Source organism: Pseudophryne corroboree, chromosome 8 (genome assembly GCF_028390025.1).
Source record: "Pseudophryne corroboree isolate aPseCor3 chromosome 8, aPseCor3.hap2, whole genome shotgun sequence".
In the NCBI taxonomy this organism is placed as follows: domain Eukaryota; kingdom Metazoa; phylum Chordata; class Amphibia; order Anura; family Myobatrachidae; genus Pseudophryne; species Pseudophryne corroboree.
Genome location: NC_086451.1, coordinates 480,861,384 through 480,877,869, shown reverse-complemented (window position 1 = coordinate 480,877,869; position 16,486 = coordinate 480,861,384). Strand labels below are relative to the sequence as shown.

The 16,486-nt window shown below is 45.7% G+C and overlaps 1 protein-coding gene across 1 annotated transcript in view; it reads left to right on the top strand.

Annotated features, from left to right (window-relative positions):
- Positions 1-16,486, top strand: part of LOC134949658 (connector enhancer of kinase suppressor of ras 2-like) — a 766,590-nt gene that overhangs the window by 658,919 nt on the left and 91,185 nt on the right. Inside the window, exons 17-20 of the mRNA XM_063938397.1 lie at positions 7,186-7,234; positions 7,723-7,898; positions 11,965-12,038; positions 12,662-12,733. Coding sequence (XP_063794467.1) covers positions 7,186-7,234; positions 7,723-7,898; positions 11,965-12,038; positions 12,662-12,733 — 371 coding nt within the window. The remainder of the gene's footprint in view (positions 1-7,185; positions 7,235-7,722; positions 7,899-11,964; positions 12,039-12,661; positions 12,734-16,486) is intronic.

Sequence of the window (16,486 nt, the reverse complement as noted above, 5' to 3'; positions counted from 1 at the left end):
TACATATAATAGTATATATAATAACAGAGAAAAATAAATGATATAAAATCTCAGATCCCTTGCTTAAAATCAGTCCCCCCTTCTCCCCTCAAACGTCATACCCCAAATCTGACAGCACCTCTAGTCAGTAAAAGTCATGGAGAGATCTGAACAGCCCCTGCCCCCAAATGAAAACCATATCCTGGACCCAGACCTGCAACCCCCTTTCCCACCTTCACTGAAAACCTTACCCCATCCACCCCTTCTTATTTAAAATAATTCCCCCTTTATCATACCACCCCACCACCCCCTGTCCCCCACTGTTTTATCTCAGATCAGTAGAGGTCTCACTCAATTAAATTACTTAGCCCCCCTGCAGCTGCCTGCCTTCAGGTAGTCCCCCCGCCACCTCTCTTTAGAGACGGATGCACTCTGATTGGTGGATAGCTCCAGCCAATCAGTGTGTGGAGACATTCCGCCCCTGCGATCAGCGGACGGACAAGTCGTAGTGTGCTCCTATTGGCAGTATATATTTGTTCTGTAATGCAGTCATCACATATAATGGTGCATTATAACTACCGGAATGATGTAGGCTGTGGCTGCTACGTGTAAATTACCGTGGCTAATTGAATTCCCCCCTTGGAGTGTAACAGTAATACACTATGTTTACTTCTATGACATTTATTTCAAGTTGTCTGTTGTGGGATATTATTTCACACACTACTGAACTCTTGGCTACAATGTTGTGTAGCCTTGTATCCACCGCACATACAGCCGGATCCCCCACCAGTCCGATCCCCCACCAGTCCGCGCAGCCAGCGTCCACCATTACTTCCAGTATTTGGATGGGTTTTTTCACCAGTTTTTGCTTTGCTGGTTCCTGTCTGTATTTTACCAGAGATATATCTTTAATTGCTGCAGTGTAATCAGGACTTGTGTCGCTAGAAGTAATTTCTAATATTACCAGTGAATCCCGGCCTGCGGCTACCGCGTGCAAGGCTGGGGGGGGCGGAGGGACCCCACGCGGATGGCTCATCAGATTAAGTTATTGCGATATCTCCGTTTTAATTCACAAAACTAGCTGGAGTTACTGGGATCACTTTATATTCATTAGTTTTACTGTATGTCTGAGGCCCGGAGCTTCCCGCAATCAATGTTTATATAATGTATTTTTACGGAATAGGATAATAAAAACATATGGATAAGCGTGTTTAGATAAAAGGAATTTATAACGTTATTGCTTTCTCGGTCAGGATCCGGTAATAAACATAATAAAGGTACAATAATGTTCCAGCAGGGATATGGTATCGCGCCTCAGCCTGGGGGAGCGTGTGTGTGTGTGTGTGTATATATATATATATATATATATTATGAAAGTACTGCACTCAGGATTGCATCGCTTGATTAGAGGCGTGTTTATGAAGCATATATTACACAGGGTTTGGGCAGAAGCAGGCCTTCCTCAGGTGACCTAAGGGCTGCTTTGTCCCTACTCAGGGCTTTGCTTGGATTAATAGTTCATTATGCCGCGATTTGTGCTAATTCAGTTGGAACGGCCTAATTGTAGATGGGGACTGCAGCATGTAGGAATATATTTTGGCACGCCGCGGCCATCAGTCAGCCAGGACAGTAGACTGACCTTAGCCTTTATCACCTGAAGTAGATGGCGCTCTACGCCGCTTTCTTGATAAATGACTTCATAAACGGTTTATGATCCCCCGTCACTTTGAGCAATGTGATAGTAATTGGGTGACTTTGCACAACCACCCTGTAACTCTAATTAACAGCGGCCTCATTGTTTCGCGTAATGAGAGAGATCTGCAGGAGATAAGACGTGTAATTAGACGCATCAGAGAGCCGGGACTCACAGGACATTGTGCATTTAGTGCAAGTTACAAAAGACACTCCGCGATCTCATCTCCCTCATATATATATATATATAGACGCAGTCCTGTGAGCCCAATGTCACCATGTGGCCTGTGCAGGTTAAGCAGACCTCGGTGCAGCAATCCTAATGCGGACAATCTCTGCGAGATACTGGAGTAAGGATGAGAGATTGCACAACCCATACTCAGCTGTTAGAGTCCGTCTATGGGAGATCAGTTATCTAAATCCACCTTTCAGGAACCTATGGAATGCTTCAGACTTGGGCCTAATTCAGAGCTGATTGCAGCAGCAAATTTTTTGTCTAATGGCCAAAACCATGGCCCTCATTCCGAGTTGTTCGCTCGTTCTTTTTCATCGCATCGCAGTGAAAATCCGCTTAGTACGCATGCGCAAAGTTCGCACTGCGACTGCGCCAAGTAACTTTACTATGAAGAAAGTATTTTTACTCACGGCTTTTTCTTCGCTCCGGCGATCGTAATGTGATTGACAGGAAATGGGTGTTACTGGGCGGAAACACGGCGTTTTAGGGGCGTGTGGCTGAAAACGCTACCGTTTCCGGAAAAAACGCAGGAGTGGCTGGAGAAACGGTGGGAGTGCCTGGGCGAACGCTGGGTGTGTTTGTGACGTCAACCAGGAACGACAAGCACTGAACTGATCGCACAGGCAGAGTAAGTCTGGAGCTACTCTGAAACTGCTAAGTAGTTAGTAATCGCAATATTGCGAATACATCGGTCGCAATTTTAAGAAGCTAAGATTCACTCCCAGTAGGCGGCGGCTTAGCGTGTGTAACTCTGCTACATTCGCCTTGCGACCGATCAACTCGGAATGAGGGCCCATGTACACTGCAGGGAGAGGGGGGCAGATATAACATGTGCAGAGAGAGTAGAGAACAATTTTGCTGCTGCGATCAGGTCTGAATTAGGCCCTTAGATCATTTCTTGCTTTTTGGTCACATGCAATTAAAGTACCATGACCCCAAATGTACTTATCGCTCGTGGTATGTTAGCGCAGTCCATTATCTAACCTCACAAATGCATGAGTCATTTATTTCCGCAGAAAATTGTGTTCTTAATCCAAATCTATTTCGGCCCAATTAATGATGAATTATGAGCCGTCAAATGGAACATCGCCCCCATCTAATATGAGCTTGCCCCCAAAATGTACAACTAAACTTAAAATGGAAAGTGCCAGATCTAATTACACATGTCCATAATCTATATAAAAAGTGAATGTGTAATAATCTTATAGTCAGTGGCAGGGCCAAATCTATGGGACCGGGGCCCCTGGCACGGAGGGGGACATGACTTATGGAAACTTCTACTTGCGCTGCAATGTCATGACGTCATGCGTGTGCTGCACTACTGCACGCAAAATCATGGCGGCTCAGTGATAGAGCCCAGACTGAGGAGCTCGGAGCAGAAAGCATGGCTGGGGTGACTGAGCGGCCAGAGTCTCCGCCTGGGTTATAGTTTGTGGATTGCTAAGCTGAGTGGTGCCACCCCTTTTACTGGCGCCCAGGATGGGTGACTTCCTTCTGACTCACAGACCTGTCTTCTAGAGAACAGGCGGGTGCTCTGTAACCTGGACACTGGACATGTTTGGTGACTGTAAGTGGCGGCTCCTGAGACGATGTTACACAGCCTCTGAAAGCGATCACATTCCCCTGTACCAGTGCTGGATAACAAAACAGGGCAACTAGGGCGACTGCGCATTTGCAGCTTAGTGTGAACCCAAGTGTCCGATGGTGTTCGCGATTGTGTAATACATTGCTAAGACTTGCGATCCCTGGGCTTTTCAGGATCTAGACTGGGAGGTGACCTAAAGTGAACCCAAAAAGGGGTCATTTTCTGAGTGTGTTACAGGTGTGTATGGGAATGGTGCTTCAGTGGCCATGTTTAGTTCAGGAGAGTAACTACAGTTCCGCAAATGTCAGTGTTGCGTTGATGTTGGAGTGTTTACAATTTCCATCACTATTACACAGAACAAAAGTGGCCGTCTCAGCGATCGTACACGCCATCACTCGGCGTAACACAAATGGAAGGCAGATATTCGCATTTACATATTTCCACAACCACTATTGAGAGTGCAGCTGCGATCATGGCTGCATTACCAACTGTCTCTATATCAGGCCTATAGCTTCATCATAAGCTTGGGGGCACTGCGGTATAATGTGACCTGGGGGCACTGCGGTATAATGTGACCTGTGGGCACTGCAGTATAATGTGACCTGGGGGCACTGCAGTATAATGTGACCTGGGGGCACTGCAGTATAATGTGACATGGAGCACTGCAGTATAAATGTAACATGGGGGGCACTGCAGTATAATGTAACATTGGGGGGGCACTGCAGTATAATGTGACCTGGAGGCACTGCGGGATAAATGTGACATGTGGGAGCACTGCAGTATAATGTGACATGGGGGGGCACCATGGTATAATGTGACATGGGTGGGTACTGCGGTATAATGTGACCTGGGGGCACTGCGGTATAATGTGACCTGGGGGCACTGCAGTATAATGTGACCTGGGGGCTCTGCAGTATAATGTGACATGGAGCACTGCAGTATAAATGTAACATGTGGGGCACTGCAGTATAATGTAACATTGGGGGAGCACTGCAGTATAATGTGACCTGGAGGCACTGCGGGATAAATGTGACATGTGGGAGCACTGCAGTATAAATGTGACATGGGGGGGCACCATGGTATAATGTGACATGGGTGGGTACTGCGGTATAAATGTGACATGGGGGGCACTGTGGTATAAATGTGACCTGGGGGCACTGCGGTATAATGTGACCTGGGGGCACTGCAGTATAATGTGACATGGCGGGGCACTGCGGTATAATGTGACCTGGGGCACTGCGGTATAATGTGACCTGGGGCACTGCGGTATAATGTGACATTGAGCACTGCGGTATAAATGTGACATGGGGGCACTGTGGTATAATGTGACCTGGGGGCACTGCAGTATAATGTGACCTGGGGGCACTGCACTGTAATGTGACATGGCGGGGCACTGCGGTATAATGTGACCTGGGGCACTGCGGTATAATGTGACATTGAGCACTGAGGTATAAATGTGACATGGGGGCACTGCAGTATAATGTGACATGGGGGGGCACGCGGTATAATGTGACCTGGGGGCACTGCGGTATAATGTGACATGGGGGCACTGTGGTATAATGTGACATGGGGGCACTGCAGTATAATGTGACATGGGGGAACTGCGGTATAATGTGACATGGGTGCACTGCGGTATAATGTGACCTTGGGGCACTGCGGTATAATGTGATCTTGGGGCACTGCGGTATAATGTGACCTTGGGGCACTGCGGTATAATGTGACCTGGGGGCACTGCGGTATAATGTGACATTGAGCACTGCGGTATAATGTGACCTGGTGGCACTAAGTATAATGTGGCATGGAGGGGCACTGTGGCATAATGTGACCTGGGGGCACTGCGCAATATAATGTGACATGGGGAGGCACTGCGGTATAAATGTGGTATGGGGGGGCACTGTGGTATAGTGTGACATGGGGGCACTGCGGCATAATGTGACAGGGGGGACTGCGGTATAATGTGACATGAGGGCACTGTGGTATAATGTGACATTGAGCACTGCGGTATAATGTGACCTGGTGGCACTGAAGTATAATGTGGCATGGAGGGGCACTGTGGCATAATGTGACCTGGGGGCACTGCGTAATATAATGTGACATGGGGGGGCACTGCGATATAAATGTGGTATGGGGGGGCACTGTGGTATAGTGTTACATGGGGGCACTGCGGTATAATGTGACAGGGGGGGACTGCGGTATAATGTGACATGAGGGCACTGTGGTATAATGTGACATTGAGCACTGCGGTATAATGTGACCTGGTGGCACTGAAGTATAATGTGGCATGGAGGGGCACTGTGGCATAATGTGACCTGGGGGCACTGCGTAATATAATGTGACATGGGGGGGGCACTGCGGTATAAATGTGGCATGGGGGGCACTGTGGTATAATGTGACATGGGGGGGCACTGTGGCATAATGTGACCTGGGGGCACTGCGTAATATAATGTGACATGGGGGGGGGGGGGGGCACTGCGGTATAAATGTGGCATGGGGGGCACTGTGGTATAATGTGACATGGGGGGGGCACTGCGGTATAATGTGACAGGGGGGGACTGCGGTATAATGTGACATGAGGGCACTGCGGTATAATGTGACATGAGGGCACTGTGGTATAATGTGACATGGAGACACTGCAGTGTTTTCAACACACTTGTGATGTTGGGAGAATGTACACATTATACTTTTTTCATAACGTCACCAGTATATAATTTTGTCAGTTGTATAGGTACATCCCCCACAATCCTTCATCCGGCCGTGCCCTGTTCTGCAGATAGTAGCGAGGGGTCAGATTATAGAGACAGTGCGTATAATCATTAATTATATATAATAATGACATTTTGTGTATGGTTTTGTATTCACGGCTTGGGAACCATGACAACATCAGTTTGTAGCATTGACAGTGATGTCATTTTGCCTTGAGAAGTCGCAGCCTCTGGAATGAGATGATCCGGTCAGCGGATCATCTGGTAGCGCTCTTTGCCTTTTCATGGGAAACTAGGCAACAGCCCCTGACACGTCTCTTGGGTGGGGGTCTCTTCGGCGAGGGTCCACAGTGAGACACACGTGTTAGGATAATGAACTTTTGAACACATTGTAATCTCATTATTGTCAATGTATGAATTAATAAAACCCTAATGAGTTTATAGCTGGCTGTCTAGTGTCGGTGTATCTGCCACACATACAGTTGTGATTATTGAGCAGGTAACTGTGTACAGTTGTGCAAAGGGTTCACAAGACCCCCCCATGTCGCCAATGTCTGTCCTATACATCCAGCCGCCTTTTTCTGCAATAAACTTAAATAAATGTTGAAAATAAAAACTTCTCCAAGTTCAATCTTTTCTAAATTAAAATTTTGTAGACCCATAAGATGGTAGAACCCCCGTGAGACATCCAGGGGGTAGATTTACTGAAGCTTCTACGAAGGACTAATGTAGCAACCAATAGCAACCAATTAGATCGTGTCTATCATTTCCTAGAAAGCAATAGAGTATTGATGGCTACAATCTGATTTGGTTGCTATAGGCAACACGTCCACGTTGGTGATGGATATTAAATAGGGCTAGACGGTGACTAGATACATTTGTTTCTGTCCAGTAGAAGATATACTGTATGTATATACTAATATATATATATCTCTGCACATTACGGAAGTGTGCATGTCTAACGCTTGTGTTTTCTGTTTTTTCTTTTGCAGTCCTTCCATTACGCATCTCTGAGGGTTAAAACCAAAAAAAGATCAAAGGGTAAAATAATTCTGTGCAATTAGTTGTGTGTAATATTATGCAGATTCCTGTAAAGAGGATAACGGGCTGAGAGCGGAACTCTCCTGTAAGAAGGGTTTTGCAGAAATTACATTTCCCTCCTAATGAATTAATGGCTCAGAATAATTCCAGTTGCGGGACTGTTTTGGGTCTCTGCATGTGAGGATCTGACACGCGTGTCCGTCAGTCATCCAGTAGCCGGGAAAGGACACGGGATAATACTGTATGCCTAGTAATGGCGGTCATTATCTCCACGCTCCGGGTAGTGAGAGGATGACTATGATGTCCTAGATGCTGCGTGCTAACAGGTTAATAGTCTGCCAGGTGTAAAAGCTACTGACATGCCGGGTGGTGATTACACGGAAAAAAAATGCCATGTAATAATAGATAATGGAATACATTTTCCAGCAAGCTTATATAATGCATGGGAAAGTCAGACACAATGAATGGAGTTACCCCTTTTCTCGTAGGGAGCTCGCTCACCAGCGGCAGCAGGCGGCGCATCTCCTGCAAAGATCTGGGGCACGGTGACTGCGAAGGCTGGTTATGGAAAAAGAAAGACGCCAAAGGTTATTTTACTCAGAAGTGGAAGAAGTATTGGTTCATCCTGAAGGATTCCTCCCTCTACTGGTACACCAACCAAAACGTAAGTAAGACCGTCCTTGGGGCGGAGGAGAGGTCACCATGAGCCGCGTTGCCCATTCATTGTTATAATAAACCCCCTAACGGCTGATCACCCCGGTCCCCATGAGCCCCGTGCATCAGACAGGACGCTATAACAGCGCATAATATAGAATGCCAGGCAGTGACCTTTCAATTGGTCAAATTTTACTTTGACAATAAATTAATTTTAGTTTGAATGGTAATCCGTTACATTTATATGGTGGCGGAATAAGGGACGGGCAGGGAGACAGTACAAACTCATGCACACCTCAAACCCATTTGGTGCTGCTCAACCCTCCATCCAACGTTCCACGTTGGATCCATCCTGGCAGATGGTGGCATCACCCCCACCCGGGCAGTGTAAGACTCTCTGAGGGGAGCGCACCCCCAATACAACTTTATAACAGTCTGTGCCATCACTCCGAACGCCACAAAGCCAAACACATGGGATGATGGGAGGGAAAATCAGGAACAAGAGGCCTCATACTCCTAAAGGGAAAGCTTAAATAACTTCACAAGAACCTCCCCAAGACCGACTACTGGCCAACAAACCTGTCCCTCCCCTAACCCATACATTCAGCTCTGATGCCTTCTGAGGTCACTGCATGATGCTGGAAGGTTCCTGCCATCATCATCAAGGCCTCTGCAATGTCTAGCTACAATAAAAGACTCTTTATGAAGAATGGGGGTGCAGGTTCCCCAGATATGTGCCCATGTATGATCAGCTGTACCCCCAGCGCTTACTGACGGCCTCGCCCGCTGGGGTATGGGATGGTCAGTGCAGCTTAGTGACTGGGGTGTGATGTCTGGTATAGGACCACAGTACACACTGATTGTATAACTCAGACCCCCGACACTGCTCTAAGTGCCGTAATAGCCCCTGCAGTGTGTGCAGGACCGGGGTTAGTACTGCCCAATGACCCATGGAGTTTGTATGTTCTCTCCATGTACTAAGGGTTTCTTCCTGAGGTTCTGGTTTTCTCCCCTGCAGCAAACGCAAGTGCAAATTGCGTAAAGTTTGCACAACTGTGCGTGCTTGTGTGAATTTGTGTCTGTCACTGTGTGTATCTGCTGCTTGTGTATTATTGTGTCTCTGTTGTTTCTGTGTGTGATTGTGTGTATATTCTTTCTGTGTGATTGTGTCTGTGTGCGCATATGCTAGTATGTTGCTGTGTGTGGTTGTTGTGTTTGTGCGTACATATGCTATTGTGTGTAGTGTACATATGTTATTGTGTGACTGCATCTGTGCGTGATTGTGTGAACACGTTACTGTGTGATTGTGTCTATGTTGATGTGTTACGGTGTACGATTGTGCACATCTGTATATTTGTGTTAGATTGCGTTTGTATGACTGTGTATCGTTGTGTCTATGGTGGTCATTCCGAGTTGATCGCTAGCTGCATTCGTTCGCTGTGCAGCGATGAGGCAAAAAAACAGCACTTCTGCGCATGCGTATGCGGCGCAATGTGCACACATGTCGTACTATTACAACGAATGATGTAGTTGCACACAAGGTCTAGTGAAGCTTTTCAGACGCACTGCTGGCCGCAGAGTGATTGACATGAAGAGGGCGTTTCTGGGTGTCAACTGACCGTTTTTAGGGAGTGTTCGAAAAAACGCAGACGTGCCAGGAAAAACGCAGGCGTGGCAGGGCGTGTTTGTGACATCAAAACAGGAACTGAACAGTCTGAAGTCATCGCAAGCGCTGAGTAGGTATTGAGCTACTCTAAAACTGCACAAAATAATTTTGCCGTCGCTCTGCGATCCTTTCGTTCGCACTTCTGCTAAGCTAAAATACACTCCCAGTGGGCGGCGGCATAGTGTTTACACGGCTGCTAAAAACTGCTAGCGAGCGATCAACTCGGAACGACCACCTATGTGTGTATGTGTCCTTATTTTTGTACCTGTGAAAGGGAAATGCGTGTCGACGTTTCAATTGATGACTTTTTGTACCTGCTGACGTAAAGCCTGTCGACCATTGCATTGTTGATCTGTTATCTGGATACCAGGCTGATGGAATAAACTAAGGATAATATAATACAGTAAATCACTTGCTGGCACTGTATTAATAAAGGATAGTCTTTAGAATACGCCACACAGGGCCTTTTCTTGTCTCCTTCCTGCTGTAATTGGGCCTTAGTTACCCATCAGCTGCTCGCGGGCACATGCCAGATAATAGCAGGGATTGTGTAGGGCCCCAAAAGCCGAAAAAGGGCTCATTCACTACAGCCTGTCCTAAACCACAGAAACCAATCAGCAGTGACCTTCTGTCTTCCTTGTGCCTGTTACACAGTGAAAGCCGGCGTCTTACTGGTTGCGTTACCTGTACACTTTGTGCCTAATTGTAACGTTAGTAAATGTGTCCATGAAACCTGATGTACAGCGGGGATTGAAAGTTTGGGCACCCCAGGCAAAAAATCATTTTAATGTGCAAAAAGAAGCCAAGGAAAGATGGAAAAATCTCCAAAAGGCCTCAAATTACAGATTAGACATTCTTATAACATGTCAAAAAAAGTTTGATTTTATTTCCATCATTTACACTATCAAAATAACAGAAAACAAAAAATGGCGTCTGCAAAAGTTTGGGCACCCTGCAGAGTTAATACCTTGTACTGCCCCCTTTGGACAGCTGAGACCTGGCAGTGTCATGGATTGTTCTCAATCATCGTCTGGAAAGACCAGGTGATGTCAATCTCAAAGGTTTTAAAAGCCCAGACTCATCTGACTTTGCTCCAACAATCAGCACCATGGGTTCCTCTAAGCAGTTGTGTAGAACACTGAAACTGAGAATAGTTGCCGCTCACAAAGCAGGAGAAGGCTATAAGAAGATAGCAAAGCGTTATCAGATGCCCATATCCTCTGTTCGGAATGTAATTAAGAAATGGCAGTCATCAGGAACAGTGGAAGTTAAAGCAAGATCTGGAAGACCAAGAAAAATATCAGACAGAACAGCTCGCAGGATTGTGAGAAAAGCAAGTAAAAATCCATGTTTGACTGCACAATCCCTCCAGGAAGATCTGGCAGACACTGGAGTTGTGGTACACTATTCCACTATAAAGAGATACTTGTACAAATATGGTCTTCATGGAAGAGTCATCAGAAGAAAACCTCTTCTACGTCCTCACCACAAAAATCAGCGTTTGAAGTTTGCAAATGAACATATAGACTAGCCTGATGCATTTTGGAATAAAGTTCTGTGGACCAATGAGGTTAAAATAGAACTTTTTGGCCGGAATGAGCAAAGGTACGTTTGGTGAAGGAAGGGCACAGAATTTAATGAAAGAACCTCTGTCCAACTGTTAAGCATGGGGGTGGATCAATTATGCTTTGGGGTTGTATTGCAGCCAGTGGCACAGGGAACATTTCACGAGTAGAAGGAAAAATGGATTCAATAAGATTCCAGCAAATTTTGGACGCTAACTTGATGCCATCTGTGAAAAAGCTGAAGTTAAAGAGAGGCTGGCTTCTACAAATGGATAATGATCCTAAACACACCTCAAAATCCACGGTGGATTACATCAAGAGGCGTAAACTGAAGGTTTTGCCATGGCCTTCACAATCTCCTGACCTCAACATAATTGAAAATCTATGGATAGACCTTAAAAGAGCAGTGTGTCACAGACAGCCCAGGAATCTCAAAGAACTGGAAGACTTTTGTAAGGAAGAATGGGCGAAGATATCTCAAACAAGAATTGAAAGACTCTTGGCTGGCTACAAAAAGCGTTTACAAGCCGTGATACTTGCCAAAGGGGGAAGTACAAACTCTGCAGTGTGCCCAAACTTTTGCAGACGCCATTTTTTGTTTTCTGTTCTATTGAAAGTGTAAATGATGGAAATAAAATCAAACTTTTTTTTGACATGTTATAAGAATGTCTAATCTGTAATTTGATGCCTTTTGGAGATTTTTCCATCTTTCCTTTGCCTCTTTTTGCACATTAAAATGAATTTTTGCCTGGGGTGCCCAAACTTTCAATCCCCACTGTAAATGTCTTGTAGCGAGAAATGTTTCCTGATGAGTTCCGTCTGTGTTCCCTGTACTTGGTTTTCAGGATGAAAAGGCGGAAGGTTTTATCAGTCTGCCGGAATTCAGGATAGACCGCGCCATCGAGTGCAGGAGGAAACAGTGAGTAGACGAAGCCAAGCGCTGAGCTATATATTGTGTAATTATAGTAAAATTACCGGGAGATAATTATTATGATTGAGGTGACACTGATTACAGATATACCGTCATATAATGTCAAAGTGAAAACCTGATATTAATATGCTGCCAAGTAAAATACCACTTTATTGTGTGACATGAGATGCCATAAAATCATGGTAAAGAGAATTACATGTTAATTAATATACAGTACAGTATACAGAAGTGTGTTCTTATAATCTGTATACACCTGGTAGATCCTCCGTCCCTTAGATTTAACCAGAGCAATCTGTAGCTGTACCACAAATTCCCTAGTTACTAGATGCTGCATGGTTATCCTGCTACTTGTAGTTCCACAAGTCACCTACTGTATCCGTACAAATAACACTCCATTAAATGCATAACAATGTCATAACCGTTATGCGGCGTGTCAGGGCGGCAGTGAGGTCACTACACTCCTATGTTTATCTTAATACCACCACCATTAGACATGTAATTACACTGATGAGGGAAATGCTTAATTTATTCCATATTGGTAATCATCCGCTGCTAAAACCCTGCTTTGAAAAACAAGATAATAAGAGAGATTTGTGCGTGTTTCTTTGCAGCGCCTTCAAAGCGTGTCATCCCAAAATTAAGAGTTTCTTCTTCGCTACAGACTGTCTTGAAGAAATGAATAGGTAAGATGATAAGGTTGTTTGAAGTCGCATGCTAATTGATCTGCACTTATTATAATAATGTGTAAGCCGTTCGGGATCTGGGTATTTGGACTTGGTAAATAACCAGTTGGTAATTAGCAGGAACAGGACAGAATGAAGTTACTATGGGCCGTGCGCAAATGTTTTGCTGTTTCTGTGCCAGAAAACTTTGTACACAGAGATTTATGTACAGAAAACGTTAATCCCTGATCAATATTCCTGTGATTCTCAGGCCCCTGCTTAGAGTGGCGGAAGGGAACGCATTTGCCCCCCCCCCCCCGTATAAATTTGCATAATAATTGGCTGCGGGCAGAGTGCTGTCTTCGATGCCGCCCCCTGCCCTGCCCCCAGCTCATTAAGTCACCGTGAACTTATTACAGAGTCATGCGGCTTGCCTTGTTTCACCCAGATTTTAATATTAAACAATTTATGGAAATAAGGGATTAGATTGATGTTTTATGCAAGTGTCAGCTCTGGATTTCATTATACGTGCATCCAAGTGCGCACATTAACCCACTGCAGCCCTTCTTACCGACACCTAGACCCGGCACTTAAAATGACTCCCCTTTGCTGAGTGGAAAATAACCGTGCTCCCCCCTTTCCCCCCGCGTGCTATAAACTAATGGTTCTGTTGGTTTGTGGAGCGCCGTTGTGCGCAGACCATAGAGGTCAGGAACCTAGACAGATGAATACTTTCAAGACCTTCTCGTACTGTAACATGCACAAAGAGATAGTGCAACCTTGGGGGTCATTCCGAGTTGTTCGCTCGTTGCCGTTTTTCGCAACGGAGCGATTAATGCAAAAATGCGCATGCGCATGCTACGCAGTGCGGATGCGCTAAGTATTTTAGCTCAAAACTTAGTAGATTTACTCATGGCAGAACAAATAATTTTCATCGTTGAAGTGATCGGAGTGTGATTGACAGGAAGTGGGTGTTTCTGGGCGGAAACTCAGCGTTTTCACAGCGTTTGCGGAAAAACGCAGGCGTGCCAGAGAAAAACGCGGGAGTGTCTGGAGAAACGGGGGAGTGGCTGGCCGAACGCAGGGCGTGTTTGTGACGTCAAACCAGGAACGAAACTAACTGAACTGATCGCTAATCGTGAGTAGGTCCAGAGCTACTCAGAAACTGCTAAGAATTATTTATTCGCAATTCTGCTAATCTTTCGTTCGCAATTCTGCTAAGCGAAGTAACACTCCCAGAGGGCGGCGGCCTAGCGTGTGCAATGCTGCTAAATCTGCTAGCGAGCGAACAACTCGGAATCACCCTCCTTATATATACAGTAAGGTGACACCGATGTTACAGGACATCGATTATTATCTCCTGCCATGTGCTGGACATTATGTGGGGTACTGGAACATCTAACTTCTGGTGTCCGGGATAAAATAAGGTTGTGCGTCATAGGTATATCATAGAATGCTGAGCGCACCGCGTGACGCAAAACGGTGGAACTATCCAGGAGCAGAGTTTATCCGGAATTACGCTGGACAGTTGGCTTACGTTGTGCGTCCCAGGGCGATACATTGTTCATTTTAGACTTCATAACGTAGTTTTTACGGTGACATGTAATAATATCAGTGATGTAAAAAAATTAAAAAGTGCCCTTAATGTGACTAAATGTATTAAAGAGCACACACGGGGACAGGGGATCCGCAAAGAACCCATACCTGCGACTCCTGCGATTGTGCGGCCTCCTGACCACGCCTGCGCGGCGGACATTGCTGGGGAGGGTTCCGGATATTCCTGTGAAGTGTAGTCAGCACGCTACAGCAGCACAACGCCATCTTCAGATGACGGTACCTGAAGGGGCCTGCATACTGTACATTGGGTTGAGACTTAATATTTGCAGGTATTCCCTGAAAATGGGTGTTTTAGGGAATATGCAGCATATATTAAATGATAAATAGGCCCCAAAATATGTGGCAATGATGTTAGTGCAGAAGTCTCAGAGGAAAATTTGATTCTTTGGGTGAGATTTATCAAGCAGTGCTTTTGGGCGGGTTTGAAATTGCCGCACATTGCCATACACTGTCGGAGAGTTTGCCCATTGGAGCATTTATTGCCCATTGGGTAATCACAAGCCTTCAGCCAGAACCGCACCCAGTTTAGGTAAATCCCCATTATTAATGTCATGTCTTACTGTACCTCCCTGCATTAATGAGCTGTGCTACTTTGCGGCAGCCCCGGATCTATAGGGGGATCCTGAGCAAATGTTTGGCCCCCCCACACCTGGGGATGCACAGCCAAAGTAGCATTGGGACCCTCCTGGACCTACTGGCCTGTGGGTAGCGGAGAAAGAAAGTGGAGGGACCCCATAGATGTTCCAGGTAAGAATAGTGGCCCATTATTATGTTATATAGCTAATAGTGCCTCTTACTGTATGGTATAATGTTATCCCCACCTATTGCCCCCTAAGTGGTTCTTAGTGTCACGGTATCATTAATTGCTCAGAATTATAGGGGGACATTTACTAAGCAGTGATAAGAGCGGAGAAGTGAGCCAGTGGAGAAGTTGCCCATGGCAACCAATCAGCACTGAAGTAACATCTATAATTTGCATACTATAAAATGATACAGAGCTGCTGATTGGTTGATGGGGAAATATATCCACTGGCTCACTTCTCCGCTCTTATCACTGCTTAGTAAATGCACCCCATAATCTGGTAAATGAATGTCTTATCTGGCCATTGCAGGGGGTAGATCTTACTGTGCCTTCCAGCACCAGAATGGTTAATCAGAATACAGTACATGTAAGAAGCGCGGAGCATTGATCCACCGTCCTGCATGGCGGCAGATCTCCCTCCCCTGCGACGAGGCTGCGTCTCTCCTCCCAGCTTGGCTGCTGATCTGCTTCTCCCGCAGCGCTGCCCTACGGGATCTAAAGCACAGACTTTGTTCTGCAAAATTCATGTGTTCCTGCTGCTCCGCCAGGTTCCGATCACAGCCATAAATAAATGATCATTACACTAATGCATATATCCCTGCCTCTCGTCAGCCTCGTGGAAACAGCCCTCGGGTGTGAAATCAGGGACCATCATTCTGGATTCATTGCAAACCCAAATCTTATTCCAGGTTACTTTTTAACTAGGTCCATCATAAAGGAAAGGTGGCACATGCCCATAATTCTCAGAGCACCACCACTAGACGCATGTTCCCCCTCCAGAGAGGAGTCTTCCATAGAGCGGAGATCCTGAGTCCACTGGAGACTTTCACAGATGGTGCAGCCACCAAGCCTCTTCCCTCTGCATGCCCGTCTGTGGCGCGCTGAGCTCGCTGGTGCCTTGATTCATAATAATGCATATCATAATAATAGGTACAAATAAAAGTTTCTACATAATTTTATGTATTATCGATATTTACTAACTGCATAATGCAGCAGATTTCACCGAAATCTCATGCAGAAGTGACTGAGCGGTGCAGACTGCACTCCCCAATATTATCAGTAGTTATGGCCTGATCCCTATGTACCATACTCTGGAGCCTTAAAGTAATGATCATTTATTTATAGACCTTCTACGTTACTATAATATGCGTGTACAGAGATGTGAGAACATGGTTAAAACATTTATTTTAGGAGAAAAGAATGTGATGATAAGAAGAGAAATGGTTGGAGCACATTATCCTGCCCAGTGCACGGTTTCTATAGATGGGAATTATGCATTTACTATTCAGGGTATCTTACTTACTAAGTGCCACAATAGTATAGGATTACAGTCTCCTGATGTTACATGCCAGCAG